Raw genomic sequence first — 16,472 nt, forward strand, 5'->3', positions numbered from 1 at the left:
TTGATAGAAGATCAAATTCTTTACTCTACGAGGATACTCAATACAAATACAAGGAATAAAATCCTCTCTCCTGAGTTAATTTAAATCTAAAATCTTTATATATATACTCTTGCAGAAAAATTAAATTTTTAGTTTTTTCTCTATGAATACCTAAAGATAATCATAGAACAAATTAATCTTAATTTACAAAGATTTTTTCATATTTTAAAATTTCATATCTAAGTAATCCAAATGACCTCTAAAAATACTTATAAACCCTAATAAATACCCACAAGTAGATTGTGACATCATGAAAGATCACTAAGAGAATTGGCACAGCGGTTGAGTAAGAGAGAGAGAGAGAGAGAGAAGAGAGAGAGAGTAATGACACAGAACTCAGAGGCTTTATTCTTGCTTGCAAGATTCAAACATTTCAGCTTCTTCCTCTACCTTATTCTCCGCGACCTACGCCCACCTCCATCTTGACGCACGAAGCTGTTCACACGCATCACCACCGTTCCACGGAGAGAAGAGGAATCTTCCGGAGTTCACCTCCGCGTCGGCGTCGATGAATCCAGCATCGGCGTGGCGTGGCGTGTTCGCGTCAACCGAGAGCCTTGTCTTGTTTGCTGATCCACACAGACTCCAACGCCTACATGGTTATCCGTGAAGAACCACAGACATCTTTACTGCTGTGTGTCGTCGTATGTGTCGACCTCGAAGAGTCGGTCCTCCATTGACATGCGAGATGTGTCGGAACAGCTGCATCCATTAAAGCTTCTCAGCACATCTGGGTGGGCTGTTCTGACAGGCACACTGCATGGTTTGCTTGCCACCATTTATTGGATCAGATGTTTCTTACCGTGGGTTGAGATCTTGCACTCTGACAACAATGCAGGTCATGCTTTGTTCGCCATTGTTCATCGAGTCAGACGTTTCCTGTAGTGGCTTCATTCCACTAACTTGAGCTGTCTGTTGATTGCTGAAGACGTGTGCAGTAGACACGCAGAGGGCTAAGAGAGAGAGAGAGAGAGAGAGAGAGAGTGAGTGAGAGAACTGATCAGAATATATAATATGACACCATGGCTTCGGCTACTGAGGTAGCTTCTTGCTACATCTTTGTTCCTCATGGTTGTCCTCAGCCTCACACAACTCTCAAGTGTTGTTTGCTCGTCTTAAAGAAGACTGTTTGGTGAGCGGAAAGGATGAGTAAAGAACAAGAGAGCAAGCTACTGAAAACGCAGGTAAATCTGTCATCTCCTTGGCCTGCTTCCTCTGTTCTCAGCATCAGACAATGGTGTTTTCTTGGTTGAATCATAACCCAAATTTGAAGCTCTTCACGGAGATCTCTTGTTTCCTACTTCATTTGCAGGCATGTGTTCTGAAAGTGAACATATGTTGTGATGGATGCCAGAAGAAGGTGAAGAAACTGCTGCAAAAGATCGAAGGTATGGTATTTCTCCTCTTTCTGACAGTTTTCTATTCTGCCTGTGATTTGCCTTTCGTCCATTAGAATGCTAGCTTCGGATCTAACCATTTGTTCCTGAGAAGTTCGTTCATTTGATTGGGTGATTCAGGGGTCTACACTACCACCATAGATGCAGAGGAGAGGAAGGTGACCGTCACAGGGAATGTTGATCCTGCCGTCCTGATTACAAAGCTTAGAAAGGCTGGCAAACATGCTCGGCTGTGGTCTGCAAAGGCTGGAAACCATCACACCCTCACCGACCAGCTTGAGCTTGCCAAAGCACAGCAGCAGAAGGAATACTGGAAGACACAGAAGAAGGGCCAGCAGCCACAGCAGCAGGCAAAAGGGTTCAAGGATCTGAAGTTTCCGAATCTGAAGGGCCTGAAGTTGCCCTTCAGGAAGGGCAACAGAACAGTCAAGTTCGACCTTCCTCCCAAGGAAGACGTTGATGATGGAAGCGAGTATAGTGATCATGACTACGATGAATTTGAGGACGATGACGGCTTGGACGCCATGGATGGCTTTGAAGAGGACGTCCGTGGGAAGGTTCTGGGGAAATATACGAAAGGCGCCGCTGGTGGTGGTGGTGGTGGAGGAGGAGGTAAGGGAGGAGTACAGGCGCAAAACAAGGCTATGGGTGGTAGCAACGTCAATGGTGGGGGGAGCCACAGCCAGGGCGGCGGTGGTAAAAATGTCCATGGAGCCCGTGACAGCAAGCATGAAGGAAAACACAACAAGGGTGGCAATGGCAATCCACCCCAAGGTGGCAAGAAGGGTGGTGGTGGTGGTGGGAGCAATGATGGCGTGGGGGGCGATGGCCAACTTAACAGGATGGGGCAAATGGGTCACATTCCAGCAGTCCGAAGGCCGTCGGCCGGAGGGGGCATGTCACATCCTGGATTTTTTTTTTTTTTTCATATATTTTCACACAGGCCAAATAAATAAACATCACTTTATTCATCATCTATAACCATTTATTACAATTCATTTATTCATCAAATTACAAATAGAAAAGTTAACTTCAAGAGTCATCCAAGTGGCTCTACCTAGCGGTAGAGGAAGGTTCACTCTCCACTGGAATCCGATTTAGTACTAGAGGGAGGCTGCTCTGAAAATCAAAAACAAAGAAAATTCAGCAACGCTGAGTAGGAACCCCAAAAGTCAAATCAAGATAAATACATGACCAAAATTCAATCAATCATCCCATTGGCGTATATCAAGTACCCGAAGGAGCACTCCCCCAACAGCGGATGGAGAGGCTTTATCCTACGGGATGAGTTTGTGTTCTCCCAACAGCGGATGGAGGCAAACTCATATCACACTCCCAACAGCGGATGGAGTGGTGTCCCACACCCGCCAAAGTGGGGACACGTTCCTCCCAACAGCGGATGGAGGAACCGTCCAGCCGCCACGTCTGACGGCCCGCTAATCCCCGAAGGGAATCGCCCTACCTGCTCTTGGCAGGAATATAATCTCACACTGGTCATATCCATTTCGGGATGAAATAACATATTTAAAACATCTCTTTCAAAAGTCATCAATATCAAATAATATAAATTAACCCTCAATTGACTTGAACTCTAGTTTAATCGATTCAATTGAACTCGATTTACTAGAGCCTAATTGAACTGATCTCTAATCCTTATTTAACTGGTCTGGAACCACCCTAGACTAGTATAATTTAGATTAGATTAAGTTCAATTTAGGTTAAACTAACTTGAATAAGTCAATCAATTCGGAATCACCCTGAATTGATCTAGACTAATCAAGTCTAGTTTAATTCAATCAATATTTGGGCTCAAGTTCAACAATAATATTGGGCTAGATTGAGCCAGTCCATCTACTGGTCATGTGCATTATACATGATTGAGCATGCATTACATAAAACTGGCCTAGCCCTGGCCCATGGACTAGTCATAGCATATACCCATTAACAACATAAATGAAACATAATAATGCATTAAAAGATAGATAAGGAGAAAAGCTTTAATACAAAGAAATAACATTCTCAATTTGACTAGAAATCATAAGACATTAAAAGAGGGACTAGGAGATAAGCTTTAACACAAGGAAATAGCTTTCTAAATTCAAATAAAAATCATGTTTTCAACACATAAAATTTCAACATATTCTAGTCATATTTTAAATCATTCAGAATAATATATTTTAAATTTCAGATCAAAGAATATCAAAAAAGGATTTTAGATAACATATTCTAGTCTAACAAGATTTTAATCCAGATAAAATTAAAGATAAACTATAATACATAAAATATATCATATAAAACATATACCTTTTTAACATATTTAATTCTATAATAAAAACCTTAATCATGGGTCAAAGAATATTATGAAAACTTTAACTGATTACTTTAATACAAAAAATTTGACATTTAAAGAATTGATACATATTTTTCAAAGTATAAAACTTTCAACATTTAAAGAATCAAAATAAAAGCTAAAACTTTTAAAAAAGGTAGGGAAACCTACTTCTTGTCAGCAGGGTGTAACTCCTCCCTCGTTTTCTTGTCAACAGGGTGTAACTCCTCGTTCCTCCCGCTGCCAGGCTCGACTAGGTGAGGAACGAAGGAGAGAGATCCCTCCCCTTTAAATAGGAGGAGGTGAGCCTCTATTAAGGGAAATAAATTTTAATTTTCGTATTTATTTAATATAAATTATTTCCATTTAATATACTACCAAATATGATATCATCATATTTGGAATACTTACTAGTTATTTCCTTAATTCATATCAACAAAACAAGGAAGTAGATTAGGATTTCCTTAAATTATAATAACAAGTAAGGAAAGAAAATCAATTCATAACTTAAATATTTGATTTGATTACATTTCTCCCCTCCTATATGAAATTTGGTCCCCAAATTTAGCTTACCTTAATAGAATAGATGAGGATACTGCTCTCGCATATCTTCTTCTCTTTCTCACGTTGCCTCTCGGTCTGAATGGTGTTGCCAACAAATCTTTACCAAAGGTATAATTTTGTTCCTTAGAACATGTTCTTTCCTTTCCAAGATCTGGGTTGGTTGTTCTCCAAAAGTAGCATCATCCCTTAGCTGTAGAGGTTGGTAAGATATGACATGTGTTGGATTCCTGATATATCTTCGAAGCATAGACACATGAAATATATCATGGATACTAGCCAAAGCCGGGGGCAATGCCAATCTGTATGCTACAGGCCCAACCTTTTGTAAGATCTCAAATGGGCCAATAAATCTTGGGGCTAACTTTCCCCTTTGACCAAACCTCATAACTCCCTTGGTTGGCGACACCTTTAAGAAGACGTGCTCACCAACTTCGAACTCTAGATCTCTTCGCCTTCGATCTACATAACTTTTCTGACGACTTTGAGCTATTAATAATCTTTGGCGTATAATTCGAATATTATCAGCATCTTTTTGAATTAACTGAGGCCCCAAAAGCTTCCGTTCTCCCACCTCATCCCAATATACAGGTGATCTGTACTTTCTTCCATAAAGAGCTTCAAATGGAGCCATCTGTATGCTAGAGTGGTAACTATTATTATAAGAAAACTCAATTAGATGTAAGTGCATATCCCAACTCCCGCCAAAGTCCAAAGCACATGCTCTTAAGAGATCTTCAAGAGTTTGTATTGTCCTTTCAGATTGACCATCAGTCTGTACTAAACTTTAACTGCGTGCCCAAAGATTTTTGTAGACTTCCCCAAAATTTGGAGGTGAATCTTGGATCTCTATCTGAGATAATGCTAACTGGCACCCCATGATATCGAATGATTTCCTTAATATATAAGCTTGCTAGTTTATCCAATGAATACTTCTTGTTAATAGGAAGGAAGTGAGCAGATTTAGTAAGTTTGTCTACTATTACCCAAATTCCGTCATATCCTTTCACAGTCTTGGGTAATCCTGTCACGAAATCCATAGTGACTTGCTCCCACTTCCATTCAGGAATCAAAATCCTTTGCGACTTTCCCGCGGGTACTCGATGTTCTATCTTCACCTGTTGACATATCAGACATTTAGAAACAAACTCTGCTATATCTCTCTTCATACCACGCCACCAATAGTTTTGGCGTAAATCTCGATACATCTTAGTAGTCCCGGGATGGATATTAAATTTTGATCTATGTGCTTCCTCTAATAATTGCATCTTTACTGGATGGCTTTCGGGAACACAAAGTCGATTGTGGAATGTAATAGAACCATCTTCGGCTTGGAGGAATTCAGGTCTAGATCCTTGAGCTATTTCCTTAACTATCATTTGAAGATATGTATCTTCCTTTTGACCTTCTTTAAACTTTTCCACCAAAAAATGATTGTGCCATCAAACACACAAGAAAACCTTTATTTGTCTCCGATAAAAGTTTAAGTTTTAAGTCTGCTAACTCCGTTATCATAGAATTCCTTTGAATATTCATATAGGCTACAAGACTGTAGGTATTTCTGCTTAAGGCATCAGCAACTACATTAGCTTTCCCAGGATGGTAGTTGATATTAAAATCATAATCCTTTAGAAAGTCCAACCACCTTCTTTGTCTCATATTTAAATCTTTCTGTGTGAAAATATATTTGAGACTCTTATGATCTGTGAAGATTTCGAAAGTCTGTCCATATAGATAATGCCTCCAAATTTTCAGTGCAAAAATGATAGCTGCTAGCTCTAAGTCATGAGTAGGATAGTTCTTTTCATGAGGCTTTAATTGCCTCGATGCATAAGCAACTACCCTCTCGTTTTGCATTAGAACGCAACCAAGCCCTTGTAGTGAGGCATCACTATACACTACAAAACCTTCTCCCCCTGAAGGAATCACCAAGATAGGAGCACTAGTTAATTTCTTCTTCAATTCTTGAAAACTTTGTTGACATTTATCATCCCACATGAATTTTATGTTCTTTTGTGTCAACTTGGTCAATGGTGCTGCTATTTTTTAAAAGCCTTCTACGAATCTTCTATAGTATCCAACCAAACCTAAAAAGCTTCTAATCTCTGAAACATTAGAAGGTTGCTTCCATTTTATCATGGCTTCAATCTTATGAGGGTCAACAGATATACCAGCACTTGAAATTACATGACCGAGAAACATAATTTCATTGAGCCAGAAGTTGCTCTTGCTTAGTTTGGCATATAGTCTCTCTTGCCTTAGGACTTCCAAAACTATCTTAAGATGGTGTTCATGCTCTGCTATGCTTTTAAAGTAGATCAAGATATCATCAATGAACACAATTACAAATTTATCAAGATAAGGGTGGAACACCCTATTCATAAGATCCATGAAGGCAGTCGGTGTATTTGTGAGTCCAAAAGGCATTACTAAGAATTCATAATGACCATATCTTGTTCTAAAAGCAGTTTTTTTTTTTTTTTTTGTACGTCTCCTTCCCTTATCTTTAGTTGATGATACCCAAATCTTAAATCAATTTTCGAGTATACCTGAGTACCTTGAAGTTGATCAAATAGGTCATCTATTCGGGGAAGGGGATATTTATTCTTTATGGTCACTTGATTGAGTTGTCTATAATCGATGCATAGTCGTATAGATCCATCTTTCTTCTTCACAAATAGGATAGGGGCACCCCAAGGTGATACACTGAATCGAATAAAACCCTTATCCAAATGCTCTTGGATCTGTTTCTTTAACTCCTCCAACTCAATTGGTGTCATTCTATACGGAGGTTTAGAAATAGGTGCAGTGCTAGGTAAGATCAATTGTAAATTCAATCTATCTATTTTGTAGTAGTGCAAGTAGATTTTCGGGAAAAACATCTGGAAAATCCCGTACAATGGGGATGTCCTTTAATACTGGCTTCTTAGATTCTTCTCCAAAAATAAAGGTCAAGTATCCCTGACATCCTTTGAGTAATAATTGGGTAGCACTCAAAGCTGAAATAATATAAGGGAACTTTTCCTGAATCCCAATGAACTTGAAAGATGGTTGATCTAAGGGTGAAAAAGTAATAGTCTTCCGGAAACAATCGACACTTGCATGGTATGTTGAAAGTCAGTCCATACCCAAGATAGCATCGAAATCTTGAAATTCTAGTATAATAAGTTCTACTAGCAAATCATGACCTTTAATAGTAATAACACAGTTTCTATATATCTGATCAACTGTCAAAGAGATTCCAACTTATTATTTGTATGAACACCTCTCCGAGTGCGTACACTAGTAGCATTGCAACCATGAGCACCCCGAGTGATAAAACCACTAATCTTTGGAATTGGCTCTATTACTCTTATAATAGGTTAAAGACAATCATTGGTTAAAGTCAATCAAGGGACCTAATACACCTACAGGCCCTAAACCTGGCTCTGATACCATAAAAATTGTCACATCCTGGATTTTTTTTTTTTTTTCATATATTTTCACACAGGCCAAATAAATAAACATCACTTTATTCATCATCTATAACCATTTATTACAATTCATTTATTCATCAAATTACAAATAGAAAAGTTAACTTCAAGAGTCATCCAAGTGGCTCTACCTAGCGGTAGAGGAAGGTTCACTCTCCACTGGAATCCGATTTAGTACTAGAGGGAGGCTGCTCTGAAAATCAAAAACAAAGAAAATTCAGCAACGCTGAGTAGGAACCCCAAAAGTCAAATCAAGATAAATACATGACCAAAATTCAATCAATCATCCCATTGGCGTATATCAAGTACCCGAAGGAGCACTCCCCCAACAGCGGATGGAGAGGCTTTATCCTACGGGATGAGTTTGTGTTCTCCCAACAGCGGATGGAGGCAAACTCATATCACACTCCCAACAGCGGATGGAGTGGTGTCCCACACCCGCCAAAGTGGGGACACGTTCCTCCCAACAGCGGATGGAGGAACCGTCCAGCCGCCACGTCTGACGGCCCGCTAATCCCCGAAGGGAATCGCCCTACCTGCTCTTGGCAGGAATATAATCTCACACTGGTCATATCCATTTCGGGATGAAATAACATATTTAAAACATCTCTTTCAAAAGTCATCAATATCAAATAATATAAATTAACCCTCAATTGACTTGAACTCTAGTTTAATCGATTCAATTGAACTCGATTTACTAGAGCCTAATTGAACTGATCTCTAATCCTTATTTAACTGGTCTGGAACCACCCTAGACTAGTATAATTTAGATTAGATTAAGTTCAATTTAGGTTAAACTAACTTGAATAAGTCAATCAATTCGGAATCACCCTGAATTGATCTAGACTAATCAAGTCTAGTTTAATTCAATCAATATTTGGGCTCAAGTTCAACAATAATATTGGGCTAGATTGAGCCAGTCCATCTACTGGTCATGTGCATTATACATGATTGAGCATGCATTACATAAAACTGGCCTAGCCCTGGCCCATGGACTAGTCATAGCATATACCCATTAACAACATAAATGAAACATAATAATGCATTAAAAGATAGATAAGGAGAAAAGCTTTAATACAAAGAAATAACATTCTCAATTTGACTAGAAATCATAAGACATTAAAAGAGGGACTAGGAGATAAGCTTTAACACAAGGAAATAGCTTTCTAAATTCAAATAAAAATCATGTTTTCAACACATAAAATTTCAACATATTCTAGTCATATTTTAAATCATTCAGAATAATATATTTTAAATTTCAGATCAAAGAATATCAAAAAAGGATTTTAGATAACATATTCTAGTCTAACAAGATTTTAATCCAGATAAAATTAAAGATAAACTATAATACATAAAATATATCATATAAAACATATACCTTTTTAACATATTTAATTCTACAATAAAAACCTTAATCATGGGTCAAAGAATATTATGAAAACTTTAACTGATTACTTTAATACAAAAAATTTGACATTTAAAGAATTGATACATATTTTTCAAAGTATAAAACTTTCAACATTTAAAGAATCAAAATAAAAGCTAAAACTTTTAAAAAAGGTAGGGAAACCTACTTCTTGTCAGCAGGGTGTAACTCCTCCCTCGTTTTCTTGTCAACAGGGTGTAACTCCTCGTTCCTCCCGCTGCCAGGCTCGACTAGGTGAGGAACGAAGGAGAGAGATCCCTCCCCTTTAAATAGGAGGAGGTGAGCCTCTATTAAGGGAAATAAATTTTAATTTTCGTATTTATTTAATATAAATTATTTCCATTTAATATACTACCAAATATGATATCATCATATTTGGAATACTTACTAGTTATTTCCTTAATTCATATCAACAAAACAAGGAAGTAGATTAGGATTTCCTTAAATTATAATAACAAGTAAGGAAAGAAAATCAATTCATAACTTAAATATTTGATTTGATTACAGGGCATGCCGGGGTACTTCCAGGGTGGAAATGTGCCGCCGGAGATGATGATGGCAGGAACAAATCCCTACCATCAGCAGCAGCAGAGGATGATGATGATGATGATGCTGATGAACGGTCAAGACCGTGCTGCATTCCCGCCGCCTGTGGGCTACGGCTACGGCTACGGCCGGCCGGTTTACGCGCTACCGCCACCGGCAACCCATCCCCAGGCGGAGCCTTACACCATGTTCAGTGATGAGAACCCCAACGGCTGCTCCGTCATGTGAAGCAATCTTGACAGTGTGCGTCTCTTCTCCCTCGAGAAGCATGAAGAGGGATCACTCTGCCCTTATCATTAATGATCTTCCAATATGTCTCTTTTTCTCTTTTGTTTTCTTGAATTCCGGGCATAGGTTTTAGAGCTATATATGTGGTTGTCACTGCAGCTTTTAGCAACATATGGATGGATGGATGGATAGGTCTTCCACTTGTGGTTCTATATGTTGTTTGCTTAATGTGATGATAGTACTGAAGTGAGTGAGTTATGTTATTTAATTTTACTCGTTTCCTTTCATATGTAAGTATTATGTAATCATTACTTATATGTTCATGGAATATGCATAATTGCTAAAATGTTTATATTTTCTTTTTTTTTCCTTAAACATTGGCTTGTATATCTAAAAGATTGCTCTCTCTTCTCTTTTTTTTTAATTATCTGATTATATATCTCAAATATTGATTTGGTCGTTCTATAGTTGAGAATTCAAAATCTTATTTGATATATTTTGCATCTAAAAATCTGATAATAGTATAGTGATTCACTTTATGAATATTCTACATTTAATCAAGGCTACTTTCCTTTACGGATGATAGTAATGTCCAAGAGAGAATTTACATAGGAAAAGACACAAAAAGGTTGAAGAGAGGGAAAAAGAATAGTAATTTTCTTCGTATAATTAACAATGCAGTTGACAGCTTATATGCTTATATATTTATTAAAATTAGATAAAATTTCTTTTGCATAATATTTTTTTTATTTATTCTCATAGAATATTTTTTTTAAGATAAGATTACCCATAATCTTCACTTCATCATCTCATCATGATTATCTTCGTCTTATCACTCTTGTTATCGTCGTAACCTCCACCTCACAAAGGAGGAATGATGTCATCCTAAAGATGATACGATGGAGATGAACGATGACAAAGGGTAGAAGCTATGAATGAGGGTGAAGATGCAGTCAATAGATGAGAGCGAGGGCGCAATCGATAGACGAGGGTGACCACGACAGGATGAAGGCAACCACATGAAGATGCTGAGACAAAGGCGAAGACCAATACAATAGAGGTTAGAGGTAATCTCATTTTTTAGAAAATAAATGATACTTTACATAAATAAAATGGAAAATATTCCATTCTCAAAAAAATAAAAATCAAAACTTGATATTTTAAAAAAAATACCCTTAAAATTATGAAAAAGAATAAATATTATCACCTTAAAAATTGCTCTATAATACTGAGTCTAGAGGTTATAGTGCAATCTTTCAATATATATATATATATATATTGGATCGAGGGTGCCGCAGCAGGTAGAGAGACCGCGCACCTATCGAGGGAGACCTGTGGCAAGAACAATATAACACATCTAACTGCTACAGGAGAAGAGTAGTGCGTTATTGGACGCTGCTGCCCGGCGGTCCAAATACTTCCGCCGCTTTCTCTCCGGCACGTCCGTCTTCTTAAGATCCTCGACGCACTTTGCATCCGCCAGGCACTTAAAAGACTTCGATTGGCCGGAGAAATATTTCGACAACCCTTTCCTTCTGAAACCGAAAAGAAAACATGAAGGTGCAAATGTCAGAAACCAATCCTTCTCTACAAAAGCATCCAACCCTGCTCGCTCTTACTTTATGGGGAGGTGAGTTCTCAGAGAACCCATGTCGAAGGCATGGAAGATGTTGTCCAAGTCCTGGGTCGAGGTAGACATGAGAAGATCGTCAAGCAGCCTTCCCAATTAATCTTGTGCTGGTTGTCGAGGCAGGAGCCTCTCTCTCTTTATATACACCGAGGAAACAAGAAGAAGAAGGAGAAGAAGAAAGAAGGGTTAAGGACTGGAGACGTGGATGGATTTGCGCAAGCGACGTCTCGATAAATATGCGCTTCGTTTCGACGCCAAGGGCAGCAGCGGAAGTGCATTTATTTGCTTGTGGACCTGCGGAGGCCGGCATGCCTCCATCTTTATCCACACTGTTCCTCGTCTGATTCAGCACAAACCATGGCATTGCCACACAATTGAGGATGAGATAATTTACGCTGACTTCATCATCGTCATCATCATCATGCAGCAGATAAGGAAGATTACTAGAGTAGAGTACATGAAGATAACAAAGACAACTACTCGGAGAAAGTTTTAGAACAACCCAAGGAGGCAAACAGAGAGACAGACAGAACTGCTAGTGCAAACTCACGACTCCCACCATATAATTTACATAGTCAGGAACTCCATGACTTTTATGATTCTAAAGAGAGATCATTTGCCCCCAACAGTCGCATGATGTTCCTTGATTAGTGCGTTGCCGCAAGAACTGCAGATCCTTCCACCTGGATATACAATTGCAAGAAAATTTGATGTCTAATAGCAATTTAATGTTACAAATCATTTAACACATAGTTGGTGATTGCAATCACCTAGAATGTACTTAGTTATTGTGATCTGAAATAGGTTCTCGAGGTAGTCCACATCTTAAATAAATGCTCGAGTTGTCTGGGAATCTACAATTTTAATTACGTTGTGCATGCATTTTTTTCATTTGATTTCAAAGCTTAATTTGCATAGAAACAATAGTACATTACGCATAATTAGATAAGACCGATACCTTGAAAGTGGCACCACACACTTCTTCCTCATCTTCAAGAACAGCAGTCACCTTGTGCTTGGGGTTCTCATAGCTTTTCAGGCCCCCCAAGGCATTCGAATAGTAACATCCTGCAATCCAGCAAGCACATATATAGATTTCAATTATTTACACCAAACATGTACCACGTTACAAAGGAGATGATTGATGAAATGGACTCTCAAAGATATCTTGCTGGATTTACCTTCAGGGAATGGTGCAAGTGACTTCCCGCACGATCCCTTCAGCAAGTCTAGATCGTCAGCAAAGGCAAGGCATCCATCTGCAGTGATCCCCCAGAACAAGGGTACTCTTCCATCTGGGTCCTGTCACATTACAAGCATAACAAACCATCAGACTGGGCTTTTCTTTTAGAGCTTAACATGCAGGAAAGAGCATGTTCATACAGATGCAACAAGGATGGATGATGTGGACTTGTCGAAGAGCACGAAAGCGAAGTTGCCAGTAAGGTGTGCGAGCATGAAGCTGGGAGGATAGGGAGCTCGGTCACGGAGGGCCTTGTAGGCTTCGATGACCAGCACCACCTCGTCGGCACTCTTGGAAAGCCCATACTGCTGCCTCAAGCTGCCCAGGTTGGTCAGCACTCCCTTGAAGAGGCAGTAAATCTCGTCCTTCGCTGCAAACAACCTGCACAAGATTGCGTTGCACATCAAGCAACTCCAGCCACAGATTTTGTTGTACGTTTGTAAGTGCGAAGCAAAAGCTATTCAACAGATCAAAAGATTTTGGCACTACAAGAAGGCCAAAAAGTTTCATGCGCTCTACTAATTCAACTGATTAGATATGGATCATGTTACAGGACCAGATCAGGTTGTGAGCTAAAATTCTACAATATTCTGGAACCACTTTTTTCTTTGTGTGTAATCTATGGATCAAAATTTAAGGTTAAACCACAAGCTCTAATCAACAAAGATTAAGAGATATGTATATATATATAATTGGCCCCTGCTAATTCCTGGCTCAAATACGGTACTACTGCATGAGGATGTAATAGGGGGAACCTTTTCTCTAGACTTCCACAAAAATAAATGATGTGATAAATATGATTGCTAGGGCTGACTTCGGATTAGCAAAAGAATATGCTTAACCTGGACCTAAGTTATTTGTCGACAGGTCAGAAAAGCTTTAAACTGTAGTTAGCCCACTCAACTATAGATGATATTTGTTTCAACTGGAAAAATATTCATAATCAACTTTTTTGAAAAGCAGTAATAATATAATGCTAATAAACACAAAATGAAGCTTTTCTCGATGAGTATTATACAACAATAATAATTGCGATGTCTCAACAACCCTGTGATTAGAGAAAAAGAAATTATGTTTAGAATTCTATGTTGATTTATGGTGACCTATGAACATTAAGACAGCGATAGTTTAGTTGGTAAAGATCTCAATTCTTCTTAGGAAAGAACTTTATGTTCAAGTAAACCTGAATTTGATCTGTTCAGATTCACCCCCTCTAACTTCATACCTAATCAATTAGGATGGGTTTGGGTAGATAAAGCAAGTGTGGATCAATCATTGCCACCACCCCCTAACGTCATGGCATCAATAATGCAAGGTCAAAAGTATAGAAGATCCATGTGCAGAAAAGAGAACATCCACAGATCAGCTAAGTGAGCCACGCTTGAAGCTAAATGTCATGCAAGCGACCTAACCATGGACTGAGGGTTTCTTTAATTGGAGCCTAGTTTCTAATGAATGAAAATGACCGACAACACCATTACTATAAGTTAGAACAGGCATGAACTTCCCGTCAGCGCACATGAACATGTGAGACATCATCACTATTGCAATTTATTATTATTTTTTCTTATTACATACTATCAAGAACCATGTTGTAAGAGTCAATAATATTATAATCAAGATCTTTATAAAGTAGAACAAAATGTAGTATAAAACACCCGTAAATTTCATGTTTCATTATTACTGTTTTTTATGCTTTTGCATATATCTACCCTTTATTACTATTTCATATGCTTTTGAAATGATATATCTACCCTTGTAAATTATTATTCTAATTATGGTTAATTTAACTAATTTGATCTAAAATTTCTATAGAAGTATAAGCAGGTACCTAAAATATTCTTTATATATATATATATATATATGATTTACTGGCTACCACGGACCTATGGGCAATCAAGTTAACAAAAGAATGAATTGCTACCAGTTCACCAACTACCAAACCACCAACCAGTCTTGTGATTGGACAAGTAAATGGCCCCCACGTGCTTTTCCCTACCCAATCATTAGCTGGCAGGTTTAAAGGGGGTGAACGTATAGCTCAACAGTTCAATCTCACCCCTACTTCCCCTTTCCCCTCCGCTTCAGCGTTATTCGTCCTTCCCCTTTCTCCAGCAAACAGATCAGGGACGAGGGTCTGATGCATCATCAATTAGTGCTGTCCGCAAACTAATCTCAAATAGATCTGAGCGATCTCTTCGTCACTAGTGTTGGACTTGAAGACGCGCGTCTCCAGGATGCATCGGGACGACTTTCTTCTTTCTTTCTTTCTTTCTTTCTTTCTTTCTTTCTCGTTGAGTTAGGGAATCATGAGCATACGAGGAGGGGAAGAGAGATGGGGGAAGAAGAACCTGGGAGCGAAGGGGGACTGGTTGGCGTGGGAGTAGGCGAGGTGTCCCAAGTCCCCGATCTGGATCGACACCGCGGGAGCGAAGCTCCCGAGGAATCGGTTGATCAGCTCCGACGCTCGTGTCTTAGGGGACGGCGTCCTGCTGCCGGCGGCCACCAGCTCCGCCGGCACCTCCACCACCTCCCCGCTGAACACCCCCAACATGACGATCGTAACCGACTTACCCTCACCTGTGTGGAAGAAGATAAAGAGAAGATGAGACGATGGAGGGAAAGGTTGCCTGCCTGCCTACCTGCTTTTATAGGCAGAGCACTGCTGCTGAAGCTGCAATCTGTTTGTTGCTCTTTACAATAATAAGATTTATTTTATTTTATTCATAATAATGTTAAAGAAAATAAAATTCATGCATAAAATAGAATGATTTTTTTTAATTCATAAATATAAGAATTTCTTATAAAAATATTTTTATTATAAAAAAATTTTCATAGAGCTCCTCTGATCAAGTGAATAGATGATTTTACCTCTACCATCGTCGAACTCACTATTGCTTTTGTCGAATCTTCGTCATCTCTATTGGTCTCCGTTCGTTGATCGCACTTATTTTTCAATGAGTCTATCATCATCGTCGCTCGTAGCCCTTTACTATTTGATCACGGGCGAAAAAGAAGGAGGCGTAGCTCACCCTGACCTATCATCTCCATTGTTGATCACGAAGGTTGCATCGTTATTACTATTTATCGAGTTCGACGAAGGGGGGCAATCGACGAAACGAAGGTACGACCAGGGTTGAGGGGTGATCAATAAAAGTAAAATGATCATTAAAAAAAATACACAGTTAAATTTTTTTTTAAGTTGTGGAGTCATCTTGAAATCATCCATAATAATAATAATAATTTAATAAAAATAAAAAATAGCCGAGTGAATACAAGGAGGGGGAAGTGATTATTTAGAGAGATAGTGTCATGGAGTGCATCATGATCATTCGTGATGTGACGTGTTATCAACCTGGGCGGTGATCTCGATGCTTAAGTGCACACATGAGGTTGTCTCCCCTTTTTTTTTTTTTTGCTGCGTACTGTTCTTCAATAGTGTAGTGTGATTTTAGTAAAATATTGGCTTTATAATGATGTATTTGTGTTACTTATCAAGATTTTAATGATTTATCAGGAACAGATTTTAACCATTGATAACAAGATTTGAGGATCAAATTCTTTGTTAACTGTTTCTTATTTAAAAAAGACTAAAGGTAA

The 16,472-nt window shown here is 38.7% G+C and overlaps 2 protein-coding genes across 3 annotated transcripts; one reads left to right on the top strand and one right to left on the bottom strand.

Annotated features, from left to right (window-relative positions):
* Nucleotides 1-484: 484 nt before the first annotated feature.
* On the top strand, nucleotides 485-3,014 carry LOC135587255 (heavy metal-associated isoprenylated plant protein 32-like). 2 transcript variants are annotated; one of them, XM_065078437.1, is made up of 3 exons: nucleotides 485-1,223; nucleotides 1,352-1,427; nucleotides 1,557-3,014. In XM_065078437.1, the coding sequence occupies exons 1-3, from the start codon at nucleotides 1,185-1,187 to the stop codon at nucleotides 2,390-2,392; spliced, it is 951 nt and encodes a 316-aa protein (XP_064934509.1). In that variant the 5' UTR covers nucleotides 485-1,184; the 3' UTR covers nucleotides 2,393-3,014. The 2 variants fall into 2 exon arrangements, with proteins under 2 accessions (XP_064934509.1, XP_064934508.1); XM_065078436.1 differs by lacking the exon at nucleotides 485-1,223 and having other exon boundaries at nucleotides 1,241-1,427.
* Nucleotides 3,015-12,051: 9,037 nt separating this feature from the next.
* LOC135587257 (stem-specific protein TSJT1-like) lies at nucleotides 12,052-15,500 on the bottom strand. The gene is made up of 5 exons (XM_065078438.1): nucleotides 15,224-15,500; nucleotides 13,013-13,253; nucleotides 12,811-12,931; nucleotides 12,588-12,697; nucleotides 12,052-12,312 (listed from the first exon to the last, which is right to left on the bottom strand). Exons 1-5 carry the CDS (start codon nucleotides 15,424-15,426, stop codon nucleotides 12,277-12,279), a joined length of 711 nt encoding a protein of 236 aa, XP_064934510.1. The 5' UTR covers nucleotides 15,427-15,500; the 3' UTR covers nucleotides 12,052-12,276.
* Between the last annotated feature and the right edge of the window lie 972 nt (nucleotides 15,501-16,472).

Source organism: Musa acuminata, chromosome BXJ1-8 (genome assembly GCF_036884655.1).
Source record: "Musa acuminata AAA Group cultivar baxijiao chromosome BXJ1-8, Cavendish_Baxijiao_AAA, whole genome shotgun sequence".
NCBI lineage: Eukaryota > Viridiplantae > Streptophyta > Magnoliopsida > Zingiberales > Musaceae > Musa > Musa acuminata.